This window comes from Miscanthus floridulus, chromosome 4 (assembly GCF_019320115.1).
Source record: "Miscanthus floridulus cultivar M001 chromosome 4, ASM1932011v1, whole genome shotgun sequence".
NCBI classification, from domain to species: domain Eukaryota; kingdom Viridiplantae; phylum Streptophyta; class Magnoliopsida; order Poales; family Poaceae; genus Miscanthus; species Miscanthus floridulus.
In genome coordinates, this window is record NC_089583.1 from 107,835,713 (window position 1) to 107,848,882 (window position 13,170).

At 42.6% G+C, this 13,170-nt stretch overlaps 1 protein-coding gene across 1 annotated transcript; it reads right to left on the minus strand.

Moving 5' to 3' along the window:
• Positions 1 to 257: 257 nt before the first annotated feature.
• Positions 258 to 12,280, minus strand: LOC136549044 (nucleolin 1-like). Its single transcript, XM_066540356.1, has 3 exons — positions 12,123 to 12,280; positions 11,739 to 12,002; positions 258 to 852 (listed from the first exon to the last, which is right to left on the minus strand). The coding sequence occupies exons 1-3, from the start codon at positions 12,278 to 12,280 to the stop codon at positions 258 to 260; spliced, it is 1,017 nt and encodes a 338-aa protein (XP_066396453.1).
• Positions 12,281 to 13,170: the final 890 nt, after the last annotated feature.

The window sequence follows — 13,170 nt, forward strand, 5'->3', positions numbered from 1 at the left end:
ATTTTTTAGCTCCTCGGATACAATCGCTAGTTGCTCGGATTTCTTCTTCAGCTGCTCGGATGCAGCCGTTAGTTGCTCGAACAGAACTCCCTTCTGATGTTCAAGGTCCTGTGAGTTAGACTCCGCAATGTCCTGCTCACGCTGGGCCCTATTAATACTCTTTTCTAAAAGATTTAACGCCTCTCGGAGTTTCTTGTTTTCCTTGGTGAGGGGCTCCATCCTCTTCATCAGTTGGTGTCGTTGCTCGGCTGTTTGAGCTATCCCCTGTGGATGAACAATGCTAGAGATAAACCTTGGTCTCCAACAACATATATCAGTGTTTCAGGTGCAGTACTCACCTCGATTTGAGTCATAACTCCAGCAACGGTGGATTTCAACCTCTTTATTTCCCTGGTGGTGTTTTCTTCCTCGACAACTACTACCTCTTCCCCACATTTTTGGAGAATCCAGATGGACTGGGGTTTAGGTGTGGCACACTCGATCTCCACAACCTCATCCTCCTCCGCCATTGCTTGAGGCACCACTGGGGGACTTTGTGGTCGGACAGCTGCTCCGACCACTCCTAGCATCGCTGTGGGTGGTGAAGGTTGCTCCTCGGCCATTGATGGAGTTGCATCCTTAGCCTCTGGTGCATCAACAACAGCTGTAGTTTCCGCTTCCAAAGTATCAACTTTTTCGGTCGTAGCCTCGGTCATGGTCGCCGACGCGCCTATTGTGTGCGCCAACGATTCACCATCACTAGGACCGCTGGCAGTGGTGGCTGGCCCATCCTCTGTTTGTCGAGCACTCAGGGACTCCCGGACGGGAGCAGTTGGCATTTTTTCTATTGAGGTTACGTGCCTCGGTGTTGCCCTGCGTAATATTAGCTTGTCAGTAACCAAGAGAAATCAAGGAACAATATTATTACTCCAAGGCAAATATACTTACGGTTTGGTCTTCCGATTAAATTTCTTGAACCGGCAATGCCTGCCTGATCCCCTAGGCGCTGCTGCTTGGTCTACCTGATGGGAGGACTCCTGCTCCTCTACAACGAGCTGCCGCTCTGCTTGGTGCCCCGAGGCCCCCTCTGTGTGCTGCTCTGCGGTTATCCCCTCTTGTTGCTTGGGGACTTTGGTCATCTACACCGTCGGGACTTCCATCGTTGCCTGCACATAACTTTTCCTTGCTTGTTGCTTAGGAGCTTCAACATCCATCGATGGCTCCTTCATGCTTGGCGGATGCGCTGACTGGTCCTTGTCATCGTCCGACCACTCTAGCACAGCGGTTCTTCGTGGTCGAGCGGTTCGGTCTTCACCAAGCGAGTTGCCGCCCGATTTGTGTGCAGTAGAGCTTGCAGTTTTTATCCTTTTTTGGACCGGCTCATCTACTGTCGGTCTTTTCCCATGGATCTTCTCTGATACTAGGGATGGACTATCCGATGAGGTGCTTGGCTCCTCCTCTTCGGGCTATAGCGGCCACCAAATGTCTACTCCTTTCGGCCAATCGACTCTCGGCACATTTGAAAAGTATATTGCCCTATCCTGCGAATGGATCTTTACATAAGTAAGTCAGTCCTTTGCTTGGCAATTGATGCATGATCAATGCGAAGTGAAAGGGTTACCTAAGGAGGTGGATTGGTGTAGTTGAAAGCCTTTGTTCCTTTTGGCCAGCTAAATGAGACATTGGAAGTAAATAGGTCCATGGCACGGTCTATTACTTCTTTCTTCATCAGACGGTCTGTGCTTTCTCGGGTACCGTCGTTGTCACCTTTATAGTCGAACGACGGGTGGGCCCTCTCTTTGCAGGGCTGGATGCGCCGCACTATGAAGCTAGCTGCAACCAGTTCACCCCTAAGCTCCACGCCCTTAATCAAGTCTAGAAGTTCTATTACTTGCTCCATGTTAGCATTGTTGGGTCTCTCCGACTAGTTACTATGGTTAACCGGGATGTGGTGGACGTCGCATCGAATCATTGGGTGACTCTGTTTGATATAGAACCATCTGGCATTCCAACCTTTTAGGGAGGTATTTAGCAGTACGTTGTTGTATTCGCTGGCCATCCCATCCCTGAGCTGTAGGTACACGCCGCTGACCACCTTGGAATCGCTGCCCCCCTTCTTCTTCAGATAGAATAGGTGCCTGAAGAGGTTGAAGTGTGGAAGAACACCGAGAAATGCCTCACAGAAATGTATAAAGATCGACACGTGTAGTATGGTGTTGGGGTGCAGATTGTAGAGGCTAATCGCCCAAAACTCCATAAGATCCCTCAGAAAGGGGTGGACAGGAAACCCTAATCCTCGCCAGAAATAATCTTCAAATACTATAGCCTCATTAGTATGAGGTGTTGGGAAGGGCTCACCACTAGCCGGCCGCCATCCGGTAGTGAGGTGGTCTGGGAGAACGCCCGCTGCCACCATCCGGTTGAGATCCGCTGCCCCCGTCTTCGACGGCACCCATTCCTCGTCGTGGCTAGCTCCGGTGGCCGCCTTCCTCGGCTTTGTGGCTCCTTTTTTCGGCGCCATTCTCTCTGGATTGGTCCTAGATTGGAGGTGAGTGCTCACGTTGGTGTGGAATGTGGAGCGTAGGGATTGCGAAGGAAGGAAGTAGGGCAGATTGACAGAGGTAGGAGGCGATGTATGTGGCAGCACGGTTATAAAGCACTTTCCCCACCTTTCCTTGCATCTGAGGGTTTTTGAGAAACCGTTCCTGCGATCAGTGCTACTTCGACTTCTCCAATGTGGTTTAATGGACCGCAACTTGGGCTATCATGCAACAGTAGCCCACGTTGCTCATTTATCGCCACCAAATATTCACCGATTTCTCCACAATTTAATGAGGCTTAGTAACCGATACTGTACAGCCATTACTCTGATTTTTCTCCACGGTTTGATTTATCTGATATCTTCGCCCGAAACACGAGGACTGGCTACTTGCTCGGCTGGTTTACTATTTTCTGAGCCTGGCACCACGTGACTACGTCACCTACTGTCAGGCTCAGGGACTAAGTGGGCACACTTCACCTTGTAGTGAATGTGTTTGTTTTTCATCTCGAGGCTACGCTCAGGGACTGGCTACCTGCTCGGCTGGTTTACTATTTTCTGAGCCTGGCACCACGTGACTATGTCACCTACTGTCAGGCTCGGGGACTAAGTGGGCACACTTCACCTTGTGGTGAATGTGTTTGTTTCTTTTGAAAGACTCCGAGCCTCTAAAAGCTAAAACAAGGTATCTTTACCCTTGTGGTCGGACTCTAAGTGGGCACACTTCATTTTACCGTGTAGGAATTTTCAATTTTGGACTTGAGCTCCTTACACCCTTATGTCAAGCCTTGCTCGGAACACACTGCTCGGCGATGTTGCACGCTGCTCGGCAGCTGCTCACAACTGCTTGGCGATTCATTATGGTGGTTGGACCATGAATGGGACAACTCGGTTTTGGTTCGCACCTGCTCAAAAAAGCTCAAGACAGCGTTGCACAACGGGTACAAGGCACTCAGGGACTAGCTGTGGGGGGTACGACCCTGGATACCCACAGCAGGCCACATGGGCTACGCCTCTAGGGGTGGCCCAGCCCATAAGAAGGAGCCTTATGGGGCATGATTCTGCTCGACGCCTCCCGCAAGGCATGGGGAGGATATCCTGAAGATGTTACGAGATCTGTTAGGATACGTACGATCCCATGATTCTTGTAATCTGTTATTACTTTTTGGTTATCTCTCAGATCTAACTGACTTGTAACCTTACCCCCTGGACTATATAAGGTGGGCAGGGACCCCCTACAAAATCACGGCAAATCATACGATAGCTAATACAAACCAATAGACCACAGGAGTAAGGTATTACGTCATACTAATGGCCTGAACCTGTATAACTCGTGTGTCTCTATTGCCTTCTTGTTCTTGATTACACGCTCCTCTGCCGATCAATCTACCATCGCGGGATACCCCTTGGTGGACTGCCGACGATACTCTATCGACAGTTGTAGTAATGCATTGCACATAATATTTGGGAAACCCTATTGTACGCTTCCTTCCAGCTACCCCAATGAATAGCCAGGGTAATTTGCTTAGCACGCCAAGCCTTTCCATACTTCACATCAGACTTAACGAATCTGGATATAGACTGTTGTAATGAAGACATCGAAATATTGTTATTGTCATTAATGAGCCCCAATATACGATGAGCAAGGTGAAAGGTCATAATGGCTAGAGGCAGGGTGAATAGCCTATTAAAAATTTCTACAACAACACTAAGACAAATGATTAGTCAATAAGATGAAGCCAATTTTGTGCTAGCACTATACTTGGGGTTACAAGCCACCCACCCAATTCTATTTTCTATGATCTCAAGTATATCACAACAAAGCTATATCACTAATATACACCTAGGTGATCAACCTAGTGAGAGTAATATAATTAAATGATACACTATCTGGTCTTAACTACCACTAGCTCTATCCAAGTGAATGTATAATAAAATACTTGAGAGTGGTAGAGAGGTATACCATCATGGCAAGTGATCAATCAATGAATACAAATGAATATCAAGGAGACAATCAAGGCACAATGATTTTTCCTCCGAGGTTCACTTGCTTGGTAGCAAGCTAGTCCCCATTGTGTCAATTCACTCACTTAGAGGTTCACGCGCTAATTGGCATCACACGCCAAACCCTCAATAGGGTGTCGGACAACCAACATAAGATGAGGATCACCAAGCCACGAGCAATTTACTAGAGTTCTTTTTGGCTCTCCGCCGGGGAAAGGTCAAGAACCCCTCATAATCACCATGATTAGAGTAGGAGGCAATCACCAACCTCCGCTCGACGATCCTCGCTGCTCCAAGTCGTCTAGGCAGCGGCAACCACCAAGAGTAACAAGCCAAACCCACAGCGAAACACAAATACCAAGTGCCTCTAGATGCAAACACTCAAGCAATGCACTTAGATTCTCTTCTATTCTCACAAAGATGATGAATCAATGATAGAGATGAGTGGGAGGTCTTTGGCTAAGCTCACAAGGTTGCTATGTCAATACAAATGGCCAAGAGAGTGAGCTAGAGCTGGCCAAATGCCTTATAAGCGTCCCCTCGAAATAGAGCCATTAGGCTCTCACTGCAGCCCAACTTAGGGCGACCGGATGCGCTGGTCAAATCAACCGGACACACTAGCCCCAGTGTCCGGTCACTGATCGTCATCCATGTGTCCCCCATGTTCAGTGACATCTGCATGATCTCCATGGTCAAGTGACTTAGCGCAACCCCTAAGTCACGACCAGATGCACAAGCAAGCTGATCGGACGCACCATGCCTGTGTCAGGTCCTCACTCGCCTGTGCACCAACACCCAGCGACCGGATGCACCGATGGAATGATTGGACACTCCAATAATGTGGAGTCTAGTAATTTCCAAAGAGCATCTAGAGCCGCATTTTCTCGATCAGATGCGTCCGGTGTACCACGACCGGACCCAGCTCAGCGTCCAGTGCAATACCCTAGGTTAGGCTGCCTCTGCTTCTTCTAACCGGACTCACCACTATCGTGTCCGGTCACATTTTGACCTAGTGTCCGGTCACTACAACAACAGAGCCCAAGCGTGCCAACTTCATCTAAAATTGATCGGACGCTGCTCCCCCGAGTCCGATCACTACGTGACCTGCGTCCGGTCACTATTTCACAGTGGAAATCACCTCCTTTACTTCACTAACTTCTCCACCCTTGCTCAAATGTGCCAAACACCAAGTGTATCACCTTGTGCATGTGTGTTAGCATATTTTCACAAACATTTTCAAGGGTGTTGGCTCTCCACTATATCTTAAATGCATATGCAATGAGTTAGAGCATCTAGTGGCACTTTGATATCCACATTTTGATACGAGTTTCACCCCTCTTAATAGTATGGCTATCGATCCTAAATGTGATCACACTCACTAAGTGTCTCGATCAATAAAACAAAAAAACTCCTATCAAGTTTCACCTTTGCCTTGTGCTTTTTGTTTTTCTCTTTCTTCTTTTCCAAGTCCAAGCATTTGATCATCACCATGCCATCTCCATCATCACGATCATCACCATTGCTTCATCACTTGGAGTAGTGCTACCTATTTCATAATCACTTTGATAAACTAGGTTAGCACTTAGGGTTTCATCAATTCACCAAAACCAAACTAGAGCTTTCAATCTCCCTCTTTTTGGTAATTGATGACAAGTTGACAACCCTTTCACAAAGATATGAATTGAAATTCATTTGAATCCATGTTGCTTGCCTAAGCATATTTACCATGTGTAAAAGGATATGAACAAGTTTCATAAACCCATATGGTAGCAATTGCTCCCTCTACATATGTTCTAAGAGTTTGGATTGTAGCTTGCACATATGCTTAGATAGAAAATATAGGAGACAATGTCTACCAAATGATGCTAAGGTATAAGAGATGATCCTTTGAAGCGTGATACCAATTGAAGTGCACCAATATACCATCATTAGCACCATGAGTAACTAGACATCCACAAAAACTAGAATACCCCGTGAGATCAATCATTAGAAGTAAGGGTCTAGTTTTCATAATATGAGCATGAGTCTAGTTACTTAATCTATGCATGCTAGTTTTTCATTTCATCATTCAAACCTACAACTACCATACACCACACAAACATGGATATTGAAATTTAAAACTTGTGCCATGCAAGCAAACATATGAAATGCACATTCAAATGCACCATATAAGTTCATGAGCTTGCTCCCCCTACTTGTGTGCTCAAAATTTTAATTGATCCCCTTCCTTTGTCATATTTCTCCCCTATGTCAAATTCTCCCTCTTTGTTGTCTTTTCACTATCTTTGTACACTATTTCTCCCCATTTGTTATCAATGACCACAAAGACTTAAATTATAGATAGGTTAAGATTATCAATGTCAATCAATGGGGTGAGGATCATTTTCCTAAATTTGGTTCAATTTAGAATACTTGCCAAAGACATTTAACTCGATTTGATCCAAGGACAAGCTTCTTCACACCTCCAAATAAGGGTTATCTTGTACTATGTTGAGTTAAACACTTAGAGCTCATTTTCTAGATTAAACACTAGGTTTACAAGGCCACTAACATGTCATATGCTACCACTAGAGCAAATTAAGCATAGAAGCAATAGTGGTACCATACAAACATCAAAATCATTTTATTTTCATGAATGAGCCTATTAAATGTGAAAGATGACTTGATGCACTAAACATGTCCTTATCAAGGATGTATGCCATGCCAATCAACTTTTACCTTGGATTGCTCGAAGGAGAGGCATATCATATAAGTGGGGGGTGCATCAACACATATTTGAGAAATCCAATATGTTCAACTCATTACTTAGCTTACAAAACCTTTTCTCATCTAATGGCTTGGTGAATATATTAGTAAGTTGATCTTCGGTGCCCACACTCTCAATGCAAATGCCCCCTTTTTGTTGGTGATCTCTTATGAAATAGTGGCAGACTTCAATATGCTTTGTTCTTGCATGTTGAACCGGGTTATTGGTTAACTTGACCACACTCTCGTTGTCACATAGCAATGGCACTTTCTTAAACTTGATTCTAAAGTCATTCAAGGTGGCCTTCATCCAAAGTATTTGTGCACAACAACCACCGGAGATATGTATTCGGCTTCGGTGGTTGATAATGCAACACTATTTTACTTCTTTTATGACCATGAAACAAGTGATCTTCCCAACAATTGACATGTGCTTAAGGTGCTCTTTCTTTCAACCTTGCATCCCACACGATCCAAGTCGGAGTAACCAACTAGCTCAAACTTTTCTCCTTTAGAATATCACAAACCAACATTTTATGTATGCTTCAAGTACCTCAATATTCTCTTTGTAGCCTTCAAATGACTTTCTCTTAGTGAGGCTTGAAATCTTGCATACATGCATACACTAAACATGACATTCAGCCTTGATGAGGTCACATAGAGTAGGCTTCAAATCATAGACCGATACAATTTTTGATCCACCATATTGCCACTTGCATCACTATCTAAGTTGTCATTTGTCCCTATTGGTGTGCTAACGGCTTTGCTATCACTCATGCCAAACTTCTTGAGCATGTATTTGATGTACTTGCCTTGACTCATAAATATACCATTCTTTAATAGCTTGATTTGAAGACCAAAGAAGTAACTTAACTTTCTAATCATGGACATTTCAAACTCATTAGCCATCATGTTTCTAAACTCTTCACAAAAGTCTTGATTGATTGATCCAAATATGATGTCATCAACATAGATTTGCAACACAAATAAGTCTTTACCAATCTTCTTGGTGAAAAGAGTGGTGTCAACCTTGCCCATTATGAACCCCTTAGAGAGTAGAAAATCCCTCAATCTCTCATACCATACTCTAGGTGCTTGCTTCAAGCTATACAATGCCTTCTTCAACTTGTACACATGGTCGGGCTTCTTGTCATCTTCAAAACCAGGAGGTTGCTCAACATATACTTCATTGATGTAACCATTGAGAAATGCACTGTTGACATCCATTTGCTAGAGCTTGATGTTGTGGGCACAAGCATAGGCTAAGATTCTAATTGCTTCCAATCTAGCAACTGGGCATATGTTTCTCTAAAGTCAAGACCTTCAACTTATGTATAGCCTTTTGTTACCAATCTTGCTTTGTTCCTTACTACTATCCCATCTTGATCTTGCTTGTTTCTAAAGACCCATTTGGTTCCAATCACATTGTGCCCCTTTGGTCTCTCTACCAATTCCCATACTTGATTTCTTGTGAAGTTATTCAATTCTTCATGCATATCATTCACCCAATCAACATCCTTCAATGTTTTATCTATCTTCTTTAGTTCAATGGATGACACAAATTAGAAATGCTCACAAAATGAAACCAATCTTGATCTTGTTTGTATATCTCTTGAAATATCACCAATGATAGTGTCCAATAGATGATCCCTTACAATATTGGTTGGTTGGAGTATTGAAACTTGATTGCTTGCACTTGCTTGACCATTGGGTTGAGATGATGCACTAGCCACTTGATCTTGTTCATTATCATGAGAGCCATTTGTACTACCTTGATTTCTATCATCTTACAAATTTGTGTTAGAGAGCACTTGCACTTGATCATCTTCATCATCATTCACTTGCCTTGGCCTCAATTCACCAACATCTATGTTCTTCATGACATTTGAAAGTTGAATGCCTTTAACATCTTCCAAGTTCTCATTCTCATCTTGGGAACCCTTGGTTTCATCAAATTCAACATCATGAACTTTCTTAAGAGTACCACTATCCAAATTCCAAACTCTATATACTTTGCTAGTAGTTGAGTATCCAAGTAGGGCCTTCATCACATTTCTTATCAAATTTGTCCAATCTAGTGCTTTTCTTTAAGATATAGCATTTGCAACCAAAGACCCAAAAATATGCAATGTTGGGCTTTCTACCATTCAAGATCCCATATGGTGTCTTCTCTTTCAATGGGTGACAATAGAGGCAATTGCTACAATAGCAAGCCGTGTTGATAGCTTCGGCTCAAAAAGATTGACTCACAATGTACTCACTAAGCATATACCTTGCTATATCAATGAGTGTTCTATTCTTCCTCTCAACAAGGCCATTTAATTGTGAAGTATACTTGGTCGAGAATTAATGTCTAATTCCAAATTCATCACATAACTCATCAATTCTAGTGTTCTTGAACTCACTACCATTGTCACTTCTAACTCTCTTGATGGTTCTTTCAAACTCATTATGAATGCCCTTGACAAATGATTTGAATATTATAAACACATCACTTTTGTCCACTAGAAAGAATACCCAAGTGTATCTAGTATAATCATCCACTATCACAAAGTCATATTTGTTTCCACCGATGCTAGTGTATTGTGTTGGCCCAAACAAATCCATGTGCAATAACTCAAATGCTTTACTAGTGCTCATCGTGCTTTTCTTAGAATGGGTATTTCCAACTTGTTTGCTGGCTTGACAAGAGCTACAAAGCTTATTCTTCTCAAACACAACATCTTTCAAGCCTCTAACCAAGTCATACTTAACCAATCTATTTAATTGTTTCATTCCAACATGACCAAGCCTTCTATGCCATAACCAACCCATGCTAGACTTAGTGAACAAACATGTAGATAATTGAGCTTCACTAGCATTGAAATCAACCAAGTATCGATTCTCATATCTAAAGCCTTTGAAGATCAAGTTAGAGCCATCTACACTTATGATCTCTACATTATCTACCCCAAATATGCATTTGAATCCAAGATCACACAATTGAGCCACGGATAACAAATTGAAGTTCAAGCTCTCAACAAGCAACACATTAGAAATGCTCATGTCATTGGATATTGTAATCTTACCAAGCCCCTTGACCTTGTCTTTGCCATTGTCACTAAATGTGATACTATCATAACCATCATTGCCATTGATATTGATTGAGTTGAACATTCTTGCATCACCGGTCATATGTTGAGTGCACCCACTATCAAGAACCCAATACCTTCCTTCGGCTTTGTAATTGACCTATAAAAGAAAATCAATTCTTTTTAGGTACCTAAACTTGCTTGGGTCCTTGAAGGTTAGTGACCAAGCTCTTTGGCACCCAAATGGCTTTCTTCTTTGAGCCTATCCATGGTGTAACAATGAACTTAGCTTTCACACCATTTGTACCCTTAGTAAGCATATAGAAATAATTAATCTTAATTGAGGATACATTAGCATTTTTGCTCTTGTTCTTGCACTCATGCTCTTTATGACCAACTTGCTTGCAACTAGTGCAAAGCCGACCATTGTTCTTCACAAAGCTAGTCTGGTGAGGAGCAAAGGCCACCTTGCCTTTCTTGGGGATATAGCTCAATCTCTCTTTGTAGAGAGAAGCTCTTTGGCTATCCAAGCACATAAGCAAGTGGTCCTCACCACCATAGGCCTTAGCCAAGGTGTGAGTGAGCTCATTGACCTCCTTCTTGAGAGTCTCATTCTCAACCATTAGTTAGGCATCACAAGTGAAACCATCACTACTAGATGAGGTGGAAGTAGAAGTGCTACAAGAAGGGTTAGTGGGAGCAACAATCATAGGCTTATGGAATGATTCATCAATTATTTCACAAGTTAAGCCTACATCACATGTCTCAATATGCTTCTTCTCATTTTGCTCATTAAGCAAAGAGAAATGAGCTTTTTCAAGCTTCTTATAAACCTTGCCAAGCTTCTCATGGGCTTACTCTAGCCTCTCATAAGATGTATTGAGCTCATCAAAGGCTTGCTTAAGGGCTTTTAGTTCCTTACGCAAGCTTTTGCATTCCCTTCTTTTAATATCAAAGTGTTCTTTAGCATCATCTAGCATGTCGAGTAGTTCATCCTTAGTTGGTTCATCATCATCACCATCACTTTCATTTTCATTTTTATTTTCATTATCATGTTCCTCATCACTTTCATTATCACAAGTTTGTACCTTAGTGGCCTTAGCCATGAAGCATGATGGAGTGTCGAAGATAGAAGGCTTCTCATTGATAGCAATGCTTGCAAGTGCCTTCTTTTTGGTGGTCTTGTCATCATCACTATCATCATCATCACTTAAGGAAGCATCACTATCCCAAGTGGCCACATATGAACCACCCTTCTTCTTCTTCTTGAAGATCATCCTGTCATTTTTCTCTTTCTTTTTCTTTTTGTCCTTCTTTTTGTTCTTCTTGTTGTCATCATCATTGTCTCTATTGTATGGGCATTGAGCAACAAAATGATCCTGCTTCCATAATTGAAGCACCTTCTTGACTCTTCCTTGTTCTTGGATGAAGACTTCTTTCTTTTAGCATGGTAGCCCTTCTTCATCATGAACTTACCAAATCTCTTAACAAAAAGAGCCATCTTCTCATCATCCATCTCATCAAATCTCAAGTATTCATCTTCACTTGATGATTCTTGTTTTGCCTTTCTCTTGCATGATGTGGCCTTGAACATCACACTCTTCTTATTTTCATCCTTTTTCTCATCTTTATTCTCCTTCTTTTCTTCCTCCTCATCATCATCTCTATATGTATCATCGGTCATTATATCTTTCAATACTTGGTTTGGTGTCATGGTGTCCAAACCACTCCTCACTAGAATAGTGACTAATGTGTCAAATCTTGAGGGTAAGCATCTCAAGAACTTATAGGAGAAGTCATTGTCCTCCACCTTCTCACCAAGTGCTTTGAGATCATTGACAAGCACTTGTAACCTGTAGAATATCTCCGACATACTCTCATCTTCCTTCATCTTGAAACTAGCAAACTTCTCCTTAAGGATATATGCCTTGGCACCCTTCATGGCTTGAGTGCCCTCAAATGATTCCTCCAACTTCTTCCATGCTTCATGTGCTATCTCAATGTTCTTGATTTGCTCAAATATTCTCTCATCAATAGTATCATGAATGGCACTAAGAGCAATGTTATTGTTTTAGAGAAGCACTTTTTTGGCGATGGTGGGGTTCTCCAGATCCTCTATCTCAATCTTGGTCTTCACCACCTTCCAAACTATCTTATTGATTGACTCACCTTCCAATAGGGATGGTTTGAGCCATCAAATTGGGGTGGCTTCTTGGTATTGTTGATTTGAGTCATTTTGACACCGAAGGTTGTTAAGCCTCAAATCATGATGACTATGGCTCTGATACCACTTGAAAGGTCCTAATGACTAGAGGGGGGGGGGTAAATAGCCTATTAAAAATTTCTACAACAACACTAAGACAAATAATTAGTCAATAAGATGATGAAGCGAATTTTGCGCTAGCACTATACTTGGGGTTGTAAGCCACCTACCCAATTCTATTTTCTATGATCTCTAGTATATCACAACAAAGCTATGTCACTAATATACACCAAGGTGATCAACCTAGTGAGAGTAATACAATTAAATAATACACTATCTAGTCTTAACTACCACTAGCTCTATCCAAGTGAATGTATAATAAAATACAAGAGAGTGGTAGAGAGGTATACCGCCATGGCAAGTGATCAATCAATGAATACAAATGAATACCAAGGAGACAATCAAGGCACAATGATTTTTCCTCCTAGGTTCACTTGTTTGCCGGTAAGCTAGTCCCCGTTGTGGCGATTCACTCACTTGGAGGTTTACGCGCTAATTGCCATCACACGCCAAACCCTCAATAGGGTGCCGCACAACCAACACAAGATGAGGATCACACAAGCCATGAG